Source organism: Phascolarctos cinereus, unplaced genomic scaffold, assembly GCF_003287225.1.
Source record: "Phascolarctos cinereus isolate Bilbo 61053 unplaced genomic scaffold, phaCin_HiC Scaffold_726;HRSCAF=1367, whole genome shotgun sequence".
Taxonomy (NCBI): Eukaryota; Metazoa; Chordata; class Mammalia; order Diprotodontia; family Phascolarctidae; genus Phascolarctos; species Phascolarctos cinereus.
This window is the reverse complement of record NW_027556098.1, coordinates 103,754,766-103,776,265: the sequence shown is the minus strand read 5'-3', so window position 1 is coordinate 103,776,265 and position 21,500 is coordinate 103,754,766. Positions and strand designations below refer to the sequence as shown.

The 21,500-nt window shown below is 38.4% G+C and overlaps 2 protein-coding genes across 3 annotated transcripts in view; both read left to right on the top strand.

Moving 5' to 3' along the window:
* Positions 1 to 12,689, top strand: part of NAA50 (N-alpha-acetyltransferase 50, NatE catalytic subunit) — a 29,324-nt gene extending 16,635 nt beyond the window's left edge. Inside the window, exons 2-5 of one of the 2 annotated variants that reach the window (XM_021007187.2) lie at positions 5,435 to 5,568; positions 5,928 to 6,047; positions 6,885 to 6,951; positions 9,497 to 12,689. In XM_021007187.2, the coding sequence (XP_020862846.1) occupies positions 5,435 to 5,568; positions 5,928 to 6,047; positions 6,885 to 6,951; positions 9,497 to 9,677 (502 nt within the window). In that variant the 3' untranslated portion in view covers positions 9,678 to 12,689. Of the gene's footprint in view, positions 1 to 5,431; positions 5,569 to 5,927; positions 6,048 to 6,884; positions 6,952 to 9,496 lie in introns of both variants that reach the window. The other variant, XM_021007186.2, reaches the window with a different exon arrangement.
* Positions 12,690 to 20,788: 8,099 nt separating this feature from the next.
* The window catches only part of USF3 (upstream transcription factor family member 3), a 39,550-nt gene continuing 38,838 nt past the window's right edge, over positions 20,789 to 21,500 (top strand). The window contains exon 1 of the mRNA XM_021007121.2: positions 20,789 to 21,058. The gene's annotated coding sequence lies outside the window, so the exon portion shown is untranslated. The remainder of the gene's footprint in view (positions 21,059 to 21,500) is intronic.

The following is a 21,500-nucleotide window of genomic DNA, read 5'->3' as shown; positions in this document are numbered from 1 at the left end:
TTCAGCTCCTCCAATAAAATGTTCACTTGGTCAGTGGTCAAGATCAAAGATTTGTAAGTAATGTTTATAAGTGGTCTAAAAACAGATTGTTAAGCACTCCCTGCTGCTTTTCTTTAACTCAGCCAGTTAGCTGCAGAACCAGGACCAAAGGCCATTTTATATTTTTTTAATGTTTGTTGCTAGGGTTGTCACGTCCAAAGAATTCATTATTTAGTGACCTGTCATGTGTTGATAAACCTTTCTGTTTTGAACTAGGCTGGTCCTTGAAAAGGAGATCATCTGCGGCTCAGACTGTACTAAAACCTTTAGGATTTTGTAGAACCCAGCAGAGCTTGCACTTGACCTACAGTAGCCTTAGAAAACTTAGTCACTTCTATCCTGTGAGCCATCAGAGTAGGACTTTGTGAAGCATTCAGATATCACAGTTACACCTATGCTAAATAAATGGCTTTGGGGAAATGATGGGCCTGAATCCAACAGACTCTTAAGTATGAGGGTCAGATTTCTGACTAGATTATATCTGCTGTTCATAATTCCAGCAGAACAGAAAGAGGAGAGGGGCAGTGGGAGGCAACCCACACATTCTAATCATTCTCATTCACTTGTTATTTGGGGATAGTGATATTTTCAACTCCTTGGACGTTTAACCACTTACAGTAAATTTAAACACAATTTGGTAATCCTAATCTAGAAGGTTAGGTATTTCTATTTCTAGATTGTCAGAATACACGTTACTTCTGTGTGTTTTCATAGATGTCTTCAGAGGATAAGGTTATATAGTCATTTCAAAGACATTTACTGGTATAATTTATAATGCTTTGTGTATTAATCTGGATTCTTAGCAATTCTGAATTAGAAAGCATGGCCAATAAAAATTTTTTTGTTGCTTGTTGCCAGATATTGCTTTCCTAAAATTATTTTCAAACTTCTCGTTTACCTCCTTGTTTGTGCCTTTAATGTAGCGTGATCTATTTACTAAGGTATGTTTACAAGTTGATGATACTGCTCTGCTATGTTTAAAATACCCACAGGCTTAAATTTGAGCCAAGTGATCAGTTACAGAAGTATCTATTTCAATCAGACCTCACTCTAAGGGAACTATATTTGAAGTTGAATTTTGCTGATGAGATTCTATGTAATAAGCATGTCTAAACAGCCTCTGGTATTCTGGTGATGATAAAGCTTTATGCTGTCTACTTTGTACAAAAATCTATTGTATACCAGTTAAACATTGTCCTATGTTCAGGGTTATTTTGTCCTTTCTGCTCAACTTCCTGGCTGGCTTTTACTGATGTTTTTAATCACTCTACCTGTCAAGAAGTTCTAGAACTAAAATACTCATGCTGTAATATAAACTGTTTCCCCTTCCCCAAATCTCTCAGGGAAAATGGAGAATAGCTAGTCTGTTCTTTGTCTGTAATATTTCATCTACTGAAAGGCTGGTTAGGTATGGTCAACCTAACAACTGGACTATGGCTTTTGCTTATTTCTTTTGAATCATAATGGTGGTAAGAAAGTCATAGGCACAAATCAATGTATTTTTTGTTGGAAGAGACCTAGGTTCAGTGCCAGCTTAGCTTTGTGACCGTGAGCAAGTCGTGTAACCTCTTTGAATTTGTTTCCTCCTGTAAAATACTTGAAGTACATACCTCACAAGATTATGAGTCTTGAGGCTGCATGTAAATGTAAGTTTTGAGAAATATTTTTTTAATAAAATAGTGAAAAATGAGCTGGGGAAAGAGTAGTTATTAATAGGTCAGTGTCATCTTGGAAGAGAGGTATTACCTTCAGAGTGCCATGGCTCCCCCCCCCCCGGGAGGGAGGGGGCTCCATCATGTTTAACCTTTTTATCAGTGCACCATTGGTGGAGGCCACATTATGGTATGGTGTGCCCATACGTAACAAAGTCATCCTTCTTTGGTGACTCTCAGTTTGTCAAAGACTATGCATGCAAAATAAAGATGTAGATGTGATACTTACAAATTATTAGAAGATACAAAATTAGAAATAACAGCTAACATTTATGTATCACTTGTAAGTTTTTCAAAGTGCATTACAAATACCTCATTTTACAATAACCCTAGAAAACTGAGGCAGGCAAGGTTAAGTGACTTACCCAGGGATATAAATAGTGTCTGAAGACAGATTGCTAACGTTAGTAACAAAATCAGGATCTGAGATCTTGATATTAGATGAAATTTAATAGGAATAAATTAGAGCTATTCAAAAGTGGAATGGCTTACTTCAAGAGATAGTATTTGATTAATAAAAGCAGTGTTACTAATCAAATCCTATTTGAAGGTCACCAGAAGAAATTCTTAAAATAAGATAGGAGAGAGACAAGGTAGGGATTTTTATTTTGCTGAAAGAAAAAGAGGGAGTTCTTTAACCCTTGCCCAGCAACTATTTTCTGACCATATTTTCCTCTTCTGGAAAGTTACGGGGGGAAGGTAGAAATGATGAGTACAACAGGGTTTTTGTTGCGGTGTGTTCATGTTATTGGAATGAGGCAACATTTTGTTGTGGTATGTGTGCACATAATGAAGTCATTCTACTTTGGTGACCCCTCAGTTTGTCAAAGCATGTACTGGAGGATCACAAGCTCTAGAAGGATCTACTGTGCTAGAGAAGCTTTGAGTATAGTCCTAGCAACAATTTTTCTGCTTTTAGAAATCCATCCTACTGAAGTGTAGAGAGATTTAGTACCAGTTGGCTGACCATCTGATAAATATTTTTGGCCGTGGTACTCTCAAAAAAAAATACAAAATGACTGTCATTCTGGGCAACTATTATCTGTTCTGCAATGCTGATGGGTTGAACAAATTAATATATAACTAATTTTGAATACTGGGGCTTAAAGTTCTTAATAAACTCATGAAATTAATCTTAAGAGAATTTAATATCATATGATCATTTGTTGTTTTGAAATGCTTTTTTTGCTGGTCTTTTGGAATTGCTACTCAAGAAAGGTGTCTCTCTATTGGTTTTAATTTTTGCTTACAACTTCACTAGTGTGAAAATATGTTTAATGGATATGTAGATATAAAGCCTATATCAGATTGTGTGCCATCTTGGGGAGGGTGGGGGGGAGGAAGGGGGAGAAAAATTTTCAACTCAAAAGCATATGGAAGTGATTGTTGGTAAATCAAAATAATAAAATTAAAAACAAAAATCAGTGAACCAATTAAAAAAAAATGTCTCTCCCCCTCCCCGCCTTCCACCTTATTCTTAGTATTCAAAATCTATACCCTTATTCAAGTAAAAGGTAATTTGTTTGGGGATAAGATGGTGGGTGTGAGGAGTAGAGAAAAATAAACAAGTTTATTAAGTTTGACTCAACAATTTTAAGAAAAAATGAAAACATACAATTAACTTAGATTTTTTAAAGTGTGGTTTTTGTAATTTGTGTTATTATTTGCTGTATGAGATATGATCACAGACTAACACCTAGAAAAGGATTGTAGAGGTCATCTAGTCCAAACTCTCTTTGCCACCTTTTATTGACAGGAAAATCAGACAGAGAAGTGAAGTGAATTGTCTAACTTTATTAAGCGTATAGATAGCTTCCATTTTTATTCACTTTGCATTTTCCGTCCATTTATTCAATATTGGATAATGTTGGTACCTTTTGAAGGATTATGAATACAGGAATGACATGATGGAATTTGTGCATAAGGCGGATTAGTTACGGCACTTCAAAGGATGGATTGGAGGCAGGAGAGGATAGAAGTGTGAGGATCTTTTAAGTTATTGCAATAATACAGGAGAGTTGTAATGAAGGCCTACAGTACTGCCTTGTCAAGAATTTAAGGACATAAGAGATATTTGAAAAGGTAGAAGAAACAGATTTTCATAATGTTTAAATTATGAGGGAAAAGGAAATACTAAGATGACGATACTGATATCAAGGTTTAGGGAGATAGGGTGAATGGTGGTACTATTGAAGTCAGATTCTGTAGGGGGCAGGGTATGCCTAGTTTTAGAAAAGTATTAGGCTATTGAGCTTTTTGTGAAAGGAAATTTCTTTTAAAGCAAAATCTGTTCATTTGGAGTCTATTTGGAATTTTTTGTAGAGCTAAAAGTTGTCCAAAGTGTGTTTCACTTTGAAAGGTCATTTTGTTGTGACATTTGAAAAATGTTGCTGTTCATTTTTTTGTAATATTATTTATTTGCATTTGGGAGCAAAGGTGACATCATGAGGTGAAGGTACAAAAGACTTTTTGATGCCAAAAAAGTCATAAAATTGTTGAGTGGAAAGGATCTTAGAGGTCATCTAACCTGATCCAACAGCCTATGTTCATCCATCCTGTGATTTCAGTGGTTGAGCAATCTCTTACCTAGTGCCTTGTTGGGTGAGTGTGATTTTCATAAAGTTGTTATTTTTAACCCAGAATTTACCATCCATTGGTACTTCTAGGTACTTAAGTCCACTTATCTAAAAAACTCTTTGAGGAATTGTTATGTTACAACATTCTTGGTAAAGGCTATTAGTAAATATTGTACTATTGATGTCTGTATTTTTTCATATTTTTAATCAATATTTAGGTCACCTAGGTGTCAGTGGGTAGAGTGCTGGAGTCAGAAAGAACAGAGTTCAAATCCCTCCTCAGACATTTATACTACCTATTGTGACTGTGGGCACGTCACTTAACCACAATTGCTTCAGTTTCCTCTCCTGTAAAATGAGCTGTAGAAGGAAATGGCATCCTACTCTAGGACCTTCCAAGAAAACTCCGAAAGGGATCATGAAGAACGGACGTGACTGGAACCACTGAATAGCAACAAAAATCAGTATTTCAGCAGTGTTCTTCCCTAGGGCCCATCACCTGGTTGTCTGCCAGGTAGTGTGTTTTTTGGCCACAGCAACTCTCAGAGACCATCTACTAAATTGTAGAGGGGTTACACTGTTAGAAGAACCTGTATCGCACATACATAAAATATTATAATACCCCTTCTTGCCTTTGGGTTCATTTGATAACTGAAAGTTGCAGCTTTATTCATTGAGTTCAGCCTTTTGTTTTCAACTGTGTTAATTATTTTGCTCATTTCTTTTGGATAGTTGTCCTGTTACAGTAGCAACCTTGTGAAATAAATGAATATTTTGTTGTTTTGTCTTAGATTTAAAATTAGGCTGAAAAAATTGTTTCACTGAATACAAAATATTGCCAGGCTGTCATTTTAACTAATTGTGCCCTGAACAACATTTATCTTATTATAATAGGAATAAGTAGTTATACTTTTCCTGTGGAGCCTTTATTACTTACCATAACTACTTGCAAAAAGATTATGTTGAATCTTTTAATTCTTAAGGAGGAAAATAGGCATGTAAATTCATTATTCATATAGAAGTCAGGCTTTTTTGGCACGGTATTGAAGTAGTTCCAATAATTGTCATTTGTGGGGGTATTGAGCACATTTTGGTTTGTTCCAGTAGCCGGATCGAGCTGGGAGACGTGACACCACACAACATTAAGCAGTTGAAGAGGTTAAACCAGGTCATCTTTCCAGTCAGCTACAATGACAAGTTCTACAAGGATGTGCTGGAGGTTGGCGAACTAGCAAAACTTGGTATGTGGCTTATGTGGCTGTTTTTGACATTGAAATCTTAGGACTGTGTACTTTTCTACAAATAAAATCCATTGTAATGTAGTTTGACAAAGATTAACTTTGATAAAAAAGAGGCAGCATGGTTTAGTAAGTAAGGAGAACTTTAGAGTCAGGAAGACCTAGCTTCAGATACTCTCTGATGATACTAACAGTCATTATGGGCATGTCACTTCCCAATACAGGAATTCCCTACAATGATATGAAATCATAGGTTCTACCCAAGAAAAACAAAGAACTACTGATAGGGGAAGGGGACCAAATAATATTTGCTTAACATTGTCTGTTGAACCTCAAACCTTTCTTTGTATCCTTTCATGCAGCTTATTTCAATGATATTGCAGTAGGTGCAGTGTGCTGTAGGGTGGATCATTCACAGAATCAGAAGAGACTTTACATCATGACACTAGGATGTCTGGCACCTTACCGAAGGCTAGGAATAGGTAATTTTTTTCCCCCATTTTCCTGAAAGAAACTTGAACATATTGCCTTCTTTTAGCTGACACATCTTGGTATGGGGGTGGGATGGAATTTGTAAATAAATTTTTTTCTATCTGTTTGGACAAATTTTCAAGGAGAATATTGGCCTGTGTTGTAGATCAGAGTAAGATAATTAGTATTAATAAATAACTGATTAAGGCTTAATGCTTTGTCTTATGCTCTTAAAATTCACATTCATAGGATCTCATTTGAAATTATTGCTTAATTGGTCAGCTGATGACGCATTTCATTCAATCCTGAATGTTAATTTTGATATTGGAGAATTGGCTATGATATCTCAAACATCAGTTGGGCTTATGTTACTTCTTTCTTCTTGAGGGAGACCTGTAGAAAATTGTCCTCCCAGCTCTTTAATGTACTTAGTCCCCATGGATGCAAATCTAAGATCCTGGAACATAAATGTCTGTGGCATTTTTCTTGAAAAATGTAAGTATCTATCTTACCATTTTCATTAGAAGGCATTTTTATACCTCTATAGTAGCAAAACTGGAGAACTATTACTGATCACTTGAACTCTTAAGGTTAATACTGTTCAGGCTTTGGGGATTGTTAGCTAAAATGTGATTAGTTTTTGAGGAAGTTAACACATTTAAGAGGAAAGTTAAGACTAGAAGTCAAACCAGTGAACTCTCAAAATCTGTTTGGGATAAATATTATCCTTATTTCCAAATTTCCCAAAGTGAAGCTGTTTAATGTGCATCAGGGTGTAGGATACAAGGGTTGAAATAGTGATTTTGTTTCAATAAATAGCTTTTAAAATGCATTTCACTTATTTACAGGAACTAAAATGTTGAATCATGTCTTAAACATCTGTGAAAAAGATGGCACTTTTGACAACATCTATCTGTAAGTAAATTATTTACATGTCCTTGTTTAAAGAACTACCATGTTGGAAATAATAGCTTAATATTTATGTAATGATTTTCATATCTTAAAAGTTCTTTTACATATTATCTCTTATTCTTCTTGTTTAATAGATAAGGGAACTGAGACAATGGTAAAGCTCTTTATAGACTGGCTAGAGTGGCATACTATATGTTTAATTCAAGATTATCACTGACCTTGAAGTATTAATGATAAAAGATTTGAGGATATTCAGTTGATATAAGATATTTCATTCTTAAGGGTTATCATGTTTTAGAAAGTCAAGACTGGATGGAACTACTCGTTAACACATTAAAGAAAGTCGAGAGTAGCCCTGGAGGAATTCATATCCAGCCTCAGACACTTGACAGTAGCTGTGTGACCACTGGCAAGTCACTTAATCCCAATTGCCTCACCCCCCCAAAAAAACAAACCAAAAAACAAAGTCAAGAGCAGATGAAACTTGCCCAGAGGCCTGCCTGTTTGTGAAATAAAATTTTCCTTTCTTCCAATTTTTTTATTTTGTAGCTATTTATATTCAGTAGGGGAAAGGGAAAGGAAATAGTTGGGTTTCCCCCCCAAGAAATAGATATTTACCCAAAGAAGAATAAAGATTTAAGAGCTTGAGGACTCAGTTTACTTCTTTCCCCAGCTCCTCGTATTTTTGTTCGCATTAATGAGGTTACATCATTGAGTTGCCTTTGTGAACAAGTTAGTTCTGCCCTTTTCCATGGTTATTCTCTTTTTTAAAAAAAATTTCTTTGGTGCTTTTGAAAAAAGTAATATCACTTCCCAGTACCCTTCCTTTGTAATGAAGTTTTTTTTTAATGTTACTTTTAAGCTTTTTAATATCACTTTTTTCAGAATGTATTCCTCTCATCCCCATAAGCCATGTCTTGTTTAAAAAAATTTTTAAGGCAGCTTTTTAAAAGGGTAAAAGGCAGCTAGACAAAACTAATCGAAGTATTGGCCAAGTCTGATAGTGTATTCAATGTTTCAAGGCCTCTGCAAAGAAGGGAGAGAGCTACATTTTGTTTTTTCTTTGGAGTTACATTGTTGTCACTAAGTATGCAGTTTTCTTGGTTCTGCTTATGTCACTCTGCATCAGTTCATAAAAATCTTCCCAGAATTCTCTGAATTCATCATTATCTTTTCTTACAATTCAGTAATATTCCTATGCAGTTCTGTACTTAATTTGTTTAGCAATTCCTCTATCAGTGGATATCTTATTTGTTTCTAGTTGGTACTTTTTGTTGTACATTGTGTCTTTTTTCGGTTTCTGTTTTTTTTTAAAATTAATTTATTTTGATTTATCAACAATCACTTCCATAAGCTTTTGAGTTTTAAATTTTTCTCCCCCACCCTCCCCATCTCCCTCCCCAAGACATCATGTAATCTGATATAGGCTATACATATACATTCCTATTAAACATATTTTCACATTAGTGATGTTGTAAGTAAGAATTAGAACCAATATAGGAGGAACCACAAGAAAGAGGAAATAAAACACAGCAGAAGAAAAAAAAATAGCCAATAGTATGCTTCGATCTTCACTCAAACTCCATAGTTCTTTCTTTGGATGTGGATAGCATTTTCTATCATAAGGCGTTTGGAGATGTCTTAGATCCTTGTATTGCTGAGAAGGGTTAAGTCTAGCCATATTAGTCATCGAACAACGTGTCTGTTGCTGGGTACAATGTTCTCCTGGTTCTGCTCACTTCACTCGGCATCAGACCATACAAGTCTTTCCAGGTTTTTCCTGAAGTCTGCCTGCTCATCATTTCTTATAACACAGTAGTATTCCATTACATTTGTGTACCACAGGTTGTTCATCCATTCCCTAATTGATGGGCATCCTCTCAATTTCAAATTCTTTGCCACCACAAAAAGAGCTGCTATAAATATTTTTGTACATGTGGGTCCTTTTCCCATTTGTATTATCTCTTTGGGATACAGCCCTAGAAGTGCTATTGCTGGGTCAAAGGGTATGGTTCCAAATTGCTCTCTTTTTTTGTTTTTGACCGCCTTTAATTATATGCCTAGCAGTGGGAACTCTGGGACATTAGTCACTCTTTTTTTTTAAACTGTAACTCCAAAACGATTTCCACAACTGTTGGTCTAATTCATAGTAATGCTATTACCCTGTTAAAGATTAGTGTTCCTGGCACACTCAGTGTCAAGGTTGAATTCTAGGCCCCTTCTTAACCCAAACTTTCCTCAAGGATTCTCCTGACCTTTGTAACTTCAGAATAGAGATTTTAGTGAGAGACATCCCCCACCCCCAACAAGCCTGTGAAGGTGGTAAGTGCAGATTCACCATCACTATCATAAAAAACTATAAACTTAAGCCTTACTATTAATAATATTAGTGTAAGTACTTACTGACGTATAAGATTCTGGCTAAGTGCCAACTCCATTTTTACCTGTTTGACTTTGAGACAGTTGTATAGACATCTGTGGGCTAACATGGTACTGATTGTGGAATCTGTACTTAGAAGTATTTTTCATGATATCTTTTATACTTTAGGCATGTCCAGATCAGCAATGAGTCAGCAATTGACTTCTACAGGAAATTTGGCTTTGAGATCATTGAGACGAAGAAAAACTATTACAAGAGGATAGAGCCAGCGGATGCTCACGTGCTACAGAAAAACCTCAAAGTTCCTTCTCTTGGCCAGAATGCAGACGTGCAAAAGACCGACAACTGAACAAATTACGAATGAACTTTCTTGCACTTGCTTGTCGCCAAATAAAAGAGAGGCCCTTTGATTTCTCTTCCCTCCCCCTTTTAGAAGCTTTTTTTCCCTTCCTTAACCTTATTTCTCTTCTCCTTTGTTCCTTTTCCTCCAAAATTTTAATACTTCTTCCAAGGACTGTAAAATTAATCATGTTTGGGTTTTTTGTTTGAGGTTTTGGTTTTTTTTTGTGAGGGGTGGGGTGGGTAAAGGGTGGAAGAGGTATCTTATCTCTTAGTTTTACAGTTGGAGGGGACAGGTGGTCCTAAAAAAATTGGATGTTATAATTTCAGATTTACTTTCGAGTGATTTTTATGTCCTGCTTTCACATTGAAGGGCAGATATTAACAAATTGTTTGTGTATTTCTCTTTTCTCCTCCCCCACCCCCCCAAAAATAGCAATATCTTGTCCTTTAATTCACAGACAAGTTTTGTGTGTTTGTGGTGTTTGGGATTTAAAAAAAAAATCTGTGGGATACTTAATCCCCTGAAACATTGCCTTGCACTCCACCTTTCAACCCTTCTGAGATACTTCTCGGGAGTTTGGAGCATTGTTAACCCTGTAAGAAATAATAAGCTTGATCCTTTTTTTTTTAAGCAGTTATTTCCCCCTAATCTTTGAAAGGGGGTGAAAAGTGTTATGTCCTTTGGTCTCAGTATTTTTGAGTTAAGCTTCTCTGCTTTTGCTGATAAGTGGACTGGTTGTCTTGCAGGCATATCCTACCTGCTGCTGATTGTTACTAGTGGCATTAATTATTTTTGGTATATCTTGGCTGGTAAAGATGTTAATGAAGTCCTTACATCCCAGCTAGTACTATGTTCCTTAATTGACCTGAAAGGTTTGGTGTGACTTACTTTCCTCTTATTTTCTGCAAACACCTTGTCTGCTTTTGGAATCCTTAATAGTGGTCAGTCCCAGCCTTGAAATTGAGTGGACACCCTTATATAAGTCAGTCCTCCTAAATTAACCTGGATGCAGGTACTTGGGCTTTTAAGGGACTGCTCATCATTTTATTCAAAATATCTGAAGTGAGGTTTAGATGGGCTTATGCATGATGATTTGTGCATTTGTCAACTATTCCCCCTCTTCCTTAAAATTCAGCTGATGCAGACTCCTAAACCTGTGGCCACTGGGATTTGAGGTGCAGGGCAAAGAATGTGTGCAAATTATTGTTCTGAGAATTATAATACAGGGATCTTGTGCTTACCCATAACCTACCAGGAAACATCCCAAATTTGCTTACACCATGTGCCTGCCTTGTTTTTGTTACAGGACATTGGGGTATGGAGGTGTTACACATGTTTCTGCTCTTGAAAATTGTTTTCCCAGAAGGTGTTAAATAATGCAAATGTCACTGTGACTGCCTCTGCCCACTGAACTGGTTTTATGCCATATCATTTTATGGCATGTAAAAAGAGGGTATTGACTGGTTGACCATAATACATTACTTTTGTGCTAATTAAAAGCTATGGGAAATAGGTCTATGAAAGTTAGAAATGCACATGATTTCATGCTTCCCTATCATGATCCTACCCCCTATATATTTTAATTTTGAGTTGCCAATGTTGATGCCTAATAATGCAAATGTTATTATTTAGACTCTTGAAGATATAATACATAGAGTTTGAACTGTCTGTCCTTTGTTTTTAAGGATACAGTCAAATTATATTTTTGTCCTTTTATGTAAAGTTTTTACACATTTGAAGAGGTGACAGATTCCACAGGTCATTTGTCACACATTTCATAGCCATCTAACTTTTCAAGAGATACTATATGAAATCATAACTTTCTCCATCTAGGATCATTTTGGGTGCCATAATTAAGTGCTACCAAAAAGGGAGGTCCTTAATGAGTGTAGTGATTGTAGTCATTGACTACACTGGATATCTACAAATGAGTTCCTCATCCACGGTCTACAGTGACTTAAAGCTGAGCTGTGTGTAAAAGAGGCCCTAATTTTCATATGTAGATGAAATTTGGATTATGGTTATTAAGAAAACTGTGTTTGAGTTAAAAAAAAACGCAGCAGAACTTCAGGTTTTTTGTATGCTTCCAGAATTCAGTATAGGTTGTAATGTATATGACTGATCTGAGTTCACTTCACTTCCCATTTCTAAAACCATTTACAGTGAGCCATTACCCCTGTGAATGTGTCCCTAAAAGTGGTTATTGAAAAACTATATCAAAGAGTAGCTGTCTCACTGTGAACCACAAGTACATATTATATAAGGGGGAAGAAAAAATGCAATTCAGTATATGGGTAACCTTTTGTAGGGACATACTGTTCTAGTCTGTCTCTTCTCCACCCCACCCCCCAGGTTTAATCTGAAAGTTCTTATAATAGAAAGTTTTGAGGGAAAGTAAAAGGCAGTAATGGTCATGGAACTGATACTGATAACCAAATTTGTCCACTGAGAAAGGAGAATATGAGAGAAAGAAAGTGAAGAATGGTTCTTATGTCTCAGTAAGATCAAAAGGAGATTGAAATACAGTGTCCAGTATGGAACAATTATTTGGGTCTATAGTAAAATTTCATTACCTCTGGTGTTTTAGGAAAGGAGGAGTTCCACTAATTGGAAGACCATAAGAGAAAATATCCATTAGTGCTTTAACAGTTAAATATTTATATAGGGTCTTAATTGACAAAGTTTCCAGGGGGAAGAGCATGCAAAGAAAATCTATGCAAATAATAACATTCATCCAGATAGAAGTTATCTGTGGGGAAAATTGTTCTCAAATTTTCCCAGCAGCTTGGTCACCAGTTGAAACAATGAAGAAGTAGTTGTCCATACACAGAAATACCAGGAAATTGTGCTGCGGGGCAGTGGGAAAGAAAAGCTCCCTCATTTTTGGGGAGGGAATAACTTTTTAAAAATACTTAAGTGGCTGAGTTTACTTGGTGCAGTTAAGGATTAAACCTGTCAATTTTAACATGACATTGCTGTTACATCTGAAATAAACTTAAGTGATGTTTTGTTCTGGTAGTGCCCTGTGATGTCTGGTAAACTAAATTAAAAATCTTCCACTATATTCTGTAGTTCATAGATATCCCTATTCAGTGTTTTTGTAATCAGTTCCTTTAAAATTTGAACTAGAGAAACTACTCATTTTAAAAGAACCAGATTTGATTGTGAATTCCTAATTGAGATTTATTACAGTATTTATATATGTATATACATGTATAAAATTTGAAGTTAGGTGAGGAGTATACACATAACGAATGGGAACATTATCTAGAACATCATATTTATTTAACCTCCACCATGTGCAAGTACTGCTAAATAATTTTTCATCAAGCACTTTTTTGGTGGCTCCCCCTCCCTGCCCTTCAAAGTTCAAACCACAAAACTTAGGTCAGAAAAATGTGCTCTGAGTTAGGCATGTTTTGTTATGTGTGTGGGTTTTCCCTCCTTCCAAGTATGCTACTTTTTAGTAGTGCAGATAACCTAATGTGCAGTTCCAGTGAAAGAAACATAATTTAAGCTCTAGCATGTTGCCTGTGGAGTTTTATGCTACTTTGGTAAGTGTTTTGGAATTTTTAGGTGGCCCCTTACCTAGCAGGTTTTCACTCTGCATTTGGACTTACAGGTTTCATTGAATTCAAATTAGTCATGCTTTGGATGGAAATGAATATGTTTACAAATGTTCAGGTTGGGAGAGAGTAGAGGGACTCAGTGCACTTACTGACCAGTTTCGAGTTTTTTTATGGAGAAATGCAGTTAAAGATGACAAGCAAAAAATATCAGTGTGATTTCATTCATCTCTTTAAGAAAGTCAAAGCACCCCTAGATAACTCAGTTTCAATTTTACTTCAAACTTGGTAAAGCTGGACCTGTAGTTGAGTTAATAAATGTGAAGGTATTATTTTTCTTGGTGCTTTAAAAGAATACTTATCGAATAAGTAATTTTAAAAAGCACAGTTGCTCCTACCTACTGTTGGGGTTCTGAAAATCTCTCATTCTCATAACCCAGTGTAGTTTTGGAGCCAGTCTAGTTGTGATTCTAACTCATTTTTTATTTAATAGAGAGTCTCTGACAAGTTAATTGTTTCTATGTTTATCAAGTGGAGCTCTTCATATAATTTATTAAGTGCCTACTGTGTCTTAGACACAGTATTAAGTGCCGGGAATACAAAGAAAGGCAAAAGATAGTCCTTGGTCTGGGGAAGCTCATTAGGGAATGCTTGTAGGAGATAATAAAAGTAAAGTGATGTAGATCAGTCAACTTGCTATCCCTATTTTTAATTTGAGAAGTACTTATTTTAAATAGTCTAGGACTTTAATAACACTTCTTAGGGACAAAATTTTATGATTTTAGGCATTTTGCAGAAATTTTGTGGAATAACAATTCTAATTTGTGGACTGCAAAACCAGTAAAAATCCACTTTATTCTACTACAGTGAGGATTGGTAATTTTATTGTTTAGTGATTGGTTTTGGCTTCTCCCAATTAACTCTCCAATACCATAAAGTATTGTATAAATACGAGTCATTGTTTTGAAGAATTTTTGCACTTCTATCTGAGCTGAGAGGTAAGATAGTGGCTAATGTAAGAAGTTGGCCCAGGACTGTTGGAGAATAGATTTTTTTTCTCAGAGATAAGACTTAAAAAGCTCTCACCAATTTAGGTCCTTGCATTGATTAACAATAGGTAGAAAGTTGGTTTTTATTTACCAATACAGAATTTGGATTAGGCACTTAAATTCCATATTGTTGAATAACTTCATTTCATAGATCAGGCTAGAATAATAGCCTACATTTAACTTTCACTTTCAGGTTTACAAGGCAAGATCTGAACTTAAATTCATTTTGTACTACAAGAAGGGAATGCAAGATACCAAATTTGTGTTTTCCGAAACCCAGAAGAAAACTTCAAGTTCAGCTCTCAGAATTGCCATTTCTTAAGTTTCCTAAGGAATCTATATATTGCATTTGGCTTTCAAAAAGGTAAATTTGTGCTTTGTTCAGACCAGTGATTTTTTTGAAAGTCCATGTGAAATAACAAGAGCTGTGGTTATTAAATAGTCTGAGTCTGGCAGAAAGATTTTAGGATTAATGGGGTGTGGTGGAAGTCTTGAGGTAATCAGAATGGAGTTAGAAGGGACTGGAGATCAATCTAGTCGCAATTCACCATATTTTATGTTGTCCACAGAGTTGAGTGACTTGCCTAAGATCACAGTGCCAGGAAGTCCAATGCTTTTTCTATGCAAGTTTAGGCTTGGTGAATTATATAATTTTTATGATTCCATGAAATATCAATGTAGCCACGTAGAAAAGAATTGAATGTTGTAGAATAGGAGGATGCTATTAGAATATTGAGGAATGGGACATAATTGACAAGTCTCTATCAAAGATAAAAAACGACCTTTTTGCTTGATGTGTTCTATGCTGTTTTATCCTGTGTTTGTGTCTCTTGTCTTTTAAAATGACATGCTCTTAAGTCTAAAGCACCTGGCCATAATAACCATATCAAAGACCAAAATCTGCTAGGAAAATCTACTTCACAAAAGATCTGTTGAAAGCATTTTCTCCTGGAAAAGTGTACCTTATAAAAATCAAAGTTTACTTGAAGTTCTGGAGTTGACTGATGTGATTTTACCTCACTGAAATTATTTGAGTGCAGAATTAGTTAAGAACCAGAAGTTGCTGGCACTGAAAAACCTGAAGAATGAGGTAGGCCCAAGAACCATAAATCAAGTTTTTGATGGAAACTTAATTGTTAGACTTGGGACACTAACACAGGATTGGAATGTTCACTGGTTTGCTTAATCTTGTTATAACTAGGCTTCATCTTAATTTTAGATTTAGTAATATATCAATGGTTTACTCTGGGAAAAATAATTTGAATGTTTTAATTATGAAGCACATGAGAAGTGGTAGAGATTGTTCTTTATTAATTCCCCAAACACCTTTGAAATATAAGAAAACTAGAGATATTATTTAGACATCAAAGCACAGTTGAAAAGTGATCCTCTAGGTTTGCTGGTAGATAAATGCACAAATGAAGGCTTGCAACTGATCCCTCTCAGAGACTATAATATACAGATCAAATCCTAAGAGTATAAAACTCGAGCAAAAACACGCTCAAATCCCCAGTTAATTAACTGCTTATTTTAAACAACATCTGAACAAAATTATTTCCATAGGATCTCTTAGATCCCATTATTGTAGGATTTAATCCGTAATGAGTTAAATTCAACTTGCTAGCAATTTGCTATGGTACCCTGTGATGAAGCTACAAGGAAGAAGCATATCATATAAACGTGCATATATATATTTAAAGCAGATTATTTGAATATGCAAAAATGTTGCTGTTTTTTTCAGTCGTGTGCAACTCTTCATGACCCGTATGGGGTTTTCTTGGCAAAGATACTGGAGTGGTTTGCCATTTCCTTCTCCAATAGATTAGATAATAGGTTACCTGACTTTCCCGGGGTCACAAAGCTAGTATCTGAGGCCAGATTTGAACTCAGCTTTTGTTGACTCCAGGCCAAGTTCTCTAAGCCACCTAGCTGCCACAATTTTCAGTACCGTGAAACGAAGTGATCGATTTCTTTCTAAGAACTGGGTAGTACTATCATTACATTCTGATTTTTGCTTGACATTACTATGAAGTCAAATTAATAATCGCTTCTTAAGTGCTTACTTATGTGTCCAATATGCTAAGTACAGATACTACTACTAGCATTGTGAGAAAATAGAGATTTAGACCAATGGATAAAAAAATGGATCAGAAGTTATGGCTTACTCATAACTGATCCTACAGCTAATGGCAGAGAACCTTAACTAAAACATTGGATGAAAAGATTTTGCTTTAGATTAATATAGTTGGATTTTTCTGTTGAATTGTATAATTAAATAGATATCTTTTATGTAACTTGGAATAGAATTCAGAGCTATTGGGTCACCTTAATAGAAAAAGTGAGACCTGCCATATCTGCATTATGATTAGCCCTGTTAGAATGATGTAGGTTGTTTGGGGGCTGCTGGAGGGAATGGGGTGGGCTGGTGCTGGGACTTAAAATTAAGATTATCTGGAATCTTAAGGGAGGATGGTAGAAAAGAGATGTTTGCCAGTTCAGAATGAAAGGTAACCCCTTAGACGGGAAAGGAACTTCATTTTAAAGATAATAGGGCCCTGCAAAGTTGCGACTTGCCTGAGGCCTCACAGGTCTCATCAGCTGAGAATTGGGACCAGGACTCAGGGTCTCCTTGGGGGCTATAGTAATACCAGGGTATAATTTTTACACCTCAATCCAATTATATGCCAGTGTATGATTTCAGCGAAATGTAATCTCCGGATAAAGCCAGAAAGACATCATTTCTCGAGATCGTTGTTTTTTCATAGTCTTACTAAAAAAAATTTGTAGAGGTGTCAGTCATCAGATGCATGTTAGTGTGAAATTCAGAGAAGTACAAAGATCAAACCCTCCAGGGCAATAAAGCAAAAGGGACCCTGTATAGAAGCAACTGCCCTTACAATGAATGGTTTTTGCTTCAGTAAAGAAATAAGGACAAAACAGGATCAATATAATGTTCTCATTTCAATCAGAAATCTGGATTATCTGGTACTTCTGAACGATAGCAGTATAATGATAATTGGTGCCTGCAGTGATGATCCTGAGGCATTTTAAAAACCTGGCCTCCCCTTCATCAGTTATGTGCAGTAGTAAGGTTTTACCAGTGTGTGCTAAATATATATTTTTACATATGTGTGTGTATATATATGTATCTATATATAACTATAGGCAACTGGGGTTAACTGACTTGCCCAGGGTCACACAGCTAGTAAGCATCAAGTGTTTGGTCTGAGGCTGGATTTGAACTTGGGTCCTCCTGACTTCAGGGCCAGTGCTCTTATCTACTGCGCCACCTAGCTGCCCCAGCTAAAATTTTTAAAGTTTTTTTTTTTAATTGGCAGTCTATGTAGTGTAATAACCTGAACCCAAAAGGCACCATTGGTATTGGGGATACAGCTGGCCTCAAGTCCTGGAAGACCTGGGTTTAAGTTCCACCCTGATGCATCCTGCCTGTGACTGGGAAAGTCACTTGCTGTCAGCCTGCATTAGGAGAGGGAGTTTCTTCACCTGAAATTTCCCTAACCCAATAAAATAAGGTCCAGTCCCTATTTTGTCTTGAATATAGCTGTAAAATGAGGATACAAAAGGTACTACAATACACTGGAGTGTCTTTAAGGAAATAGTCTGTAAATCTCAACAGTACATATAAAGGCATGTTGTTGTAGCCCCTTCCCCTATACCTGAATAAAGCACTTTACATCTCTTATCTCATTTGAACTAACAGTCCTTGAGATTGAGCACTATACTATAGTTATCCTCATTTATACATTAGGATACTGGGCTTGAGGGGAAGTGACTTTCACAATCACACAAGGATGATCTGAGGCCAGATTCAGACTCTTGCTTTCCAGACTCTTAAGGTCAGTATTCTATTAAGCCATTAAGCTATTAATTCTACCCTCTACTAAATACATAGTATTGTGCTAAGTAATAGCTCTAAGAGCTTTTTAAAAAATTAAACTTTTTTAACCTGGTATTTTATTGGTTGAGGGAATCTTCCACTGAAGCTGCATTCAAATTCTGGCTGTGAACCCCACCTATATGGCAAGAGATTTAGCTGACCAGGTTACTCATTTGTTTAAAAGAAATGGCAGTTGAATTTAATGACCTTTGAGGTGCCTTCCGGCTTTCAGTCTGTGATTACACGTGCAATAATTTCTAGGGAATGGCCAGAGTGCTTATGCAAATGCATTGGAGGTGGCTGTGGGTTACAAGAGACCAAACCCATTAGACTGAACCAGAATGGGAATAGTGGGAAATAAAGCTGGAAGGATAAATTTCAGCCAAGATGCAACGGGCCTTGAATAATGGCTATAAAAGTTTTTCCCAAGAATAAGGGGAAACCATGGATTAGTAATATCGTAGCAGTATGAAGGATAGATCAGAGGAGTGAGAGACTAACAAGAGAATATAGGCAGAAGACAAATACAACAACAGGGCAAAAGGTGACTGAGGGAGATGAGATGGAAATTTTACACATGCACAGGTACACATTCAGTCAGCATGGCATTTGTTCAGCATATGCTGTGTGCCAACAACTTGGGCAGTGGAGATTCAGATGCAGAAAGTGAGATATTTCTTGTTCTCAGAGTTTGAAAACCTGCATAGAGGCTCTGGGGCTCACTCTCCCAGCCCACACTTAAGATGGTTCATTTGGCAGAGCAATTGGCTACTGCACCCCTCTGGGTTCAGGTATAACCCTGATAGTTTGGGGGGTGGTAAGGTCTCTAAATACTATTATATAGTTTGGAGGGTGGTAAGGTCTCTAATACTATTATCCATAGAGGTAGACGAGATGTACAAGCTTGTACAAGGTGCTATCTTGGGTAAATAATGCAAAAATAATTACAATCTAGACATTTTTGCTTTACAAGAGGCAGGGAGAAGAGCGTATGTTTGCAGTGCACTTTTTGAGATTTGTATTGTGAGGTACATGCATTTTTATGATATTAAGCATTGCAGTGATCCCCAATTACAGATGGGAAATTTGTAAACTAAGGCTGAGAGGCCAGATAATTGCCTCAGGCCCCTGGGCTAGCAAGCAGCTATTGGAGGTTCGAATCTTAAATCACTCAATATATATTAATTCAACACCTACTATGCACTAGGCAGTAGAGCTACAAATATAAATAATTCCTATACTTATGACAGTCTTCCTCTACCTACAAGCTGCAACCATCCATCTGTCTTTATCCAGTATTATCCATGGCCTAAACTGGACCTACCCAGGGTAAGAAACTCCCTTTCCCAATGTAGATTGACACCTCAGAAACGAGTCAAAAAAGACTGCCCAGCGCCTGAGAGGTTAATGTGAAAAGTTTCCTCACCCTATCAAGCTCTGCACCATTTCTGTAATTTTAAAACTTTGTCTCCGACGGCAGAGAGAGATTAAGTGACTTGGCAGGGGTCACTCGGCTAATAAGCATGAGAGGCGGTACTTGAACCCAGGTCTTCCAGGCTGGCTACTCTTTGCCCCACCATACAGAGGCACACCCACTCCCCAATTCAACCCAGCAAGCATTTATTAATTGCACCCTATGCTCACGCTGATAATACTAGGTTGGCAGATGGATGATTAGCTGTTCAGACAGACAGACAGACAGACACACACACACACACACACTCACACCCCTTTTTGTAGCTGCTGGTGCACGTGTACACACGTATCTGTATCCCAGTTAAAAAAAAAGTTCCGCATGCCGGTTCTATGGGTAATTTTGGTCCAAATGCTTGCTGGGGCAATCTACCCGGTTCGGGATGCAGATGAGCTACCTCTGCTCCCCGTGATCCATCAGAACTCAGCAAGGTCTCATTGCTCAAACCCAATTTCCGCAGTGATTCCGACATAGGACAATGACAGAGACGACAGCTGGATGCTAACACCAGCAGCGTCCGGAGCTGAGATTTTCCCAGCAGTCTTTTCCTTTCCGGGCAGAGATGAAAGGCTGCTACGCCTCTGCCTTCAGTCCTAATCAACTTCACGAAAACACTATTCCCACCACCTCGTCCCTAAAGGTGACTTCCTCCTTACCTGAAACCTAGTCCGCTTGTCCATTTTCATTATTGAATGTATCACTATAGGAGTGCATAAGGTGCTTTTAAAAAGGATAGGAAATCTGGGAAGTTTCTTACATTACATTCTTTGAGCGTCCCCTTTAAGGGATTTGGTCCCACCTTTTCCCCGTCTGCCCGCTGGCTCTGCTTCTTGCCAATCACCCGGTCTTTAGAATATTTCCTGTGTACTGCAACTAAACTTGCATGTCTCCGCCTCTTCGCCTCACTCATTGGGCCAGCCTGGGTCCGTAGACTCCTCAGCCTTCCCTCCACCTCCTCCTCCTCAGGGTGTTCTGGCCTCGCATTGGCTGGCACAGCTGACTCCCTGCCGGCGGGTTGGCCAGCTGCGTGGCGGGGGCGGGAAGTCGGACCATCATTGTAGGCTCTGCGCGTGCAGAGCGGTTGCCGCGGGAGGGGGGAGGGGGAGGGGAAAGGGGAGGGGGGGGCTGGGAGAGTTGAGGCCGTGCTGCCGCCGGGGTCTCCGGCCTTGGGGCCTCTTAGCGGCCGCAAGAAGAGGCGGCTGGGGGCGGGGGGAGAGGGGCCGGGGCCCACGCTCCCCCAGCCCCGGAGGAGGCCGAGGCGGAGGGAAGGACAAACGGACGGACCCATCCCAGCGGCCGGACACCCTCCTCCACACCACCCCCCTCACCCCGTCGTCCGCCGGGGATCATGGCCGGGGCTGGGGCAGCTGCCGCTGCGGCCAGGAGCGCCCTGCCGGCCGGTGAGTGTGCGAGGGGAAGCACCGCTGTCAGCTGCCGCCGCCCCCAGGACGGCGCCGGGCGGCTCTGGTCCACCCCTCCCCTGCCTTCCTCCCGGCGGTGCCGGAGCGTGGAGGGGAGAAGCAAAGTGCGGACCTCCCTGGGGCGCGGGGGCGGGGGCAGGGGAGGAGACCCCGAGCTTCGGGGGGTGGGGGGAGGAGGAGGGGTGGAGCACCGGGGCGCCTTTTTCTTCCCCTCCTGCCCCTCTTCCTTTTTTCTGCATCCCATCCCTCCCCATCCCCTGTTTTCCTTTCTGGGAGAAAGATAATTTCAACCACCCTTTGACGTCCCCCCACCCCCACCCCCTTCCATCTCTCGGCCCTACCGCACCCAGCTTGCCTTTCTTTCCGAGAGGTTTCAGATGGGCTGGTTCTCGTCTCTCCACACCCCCCCCCCCCCCCCGGC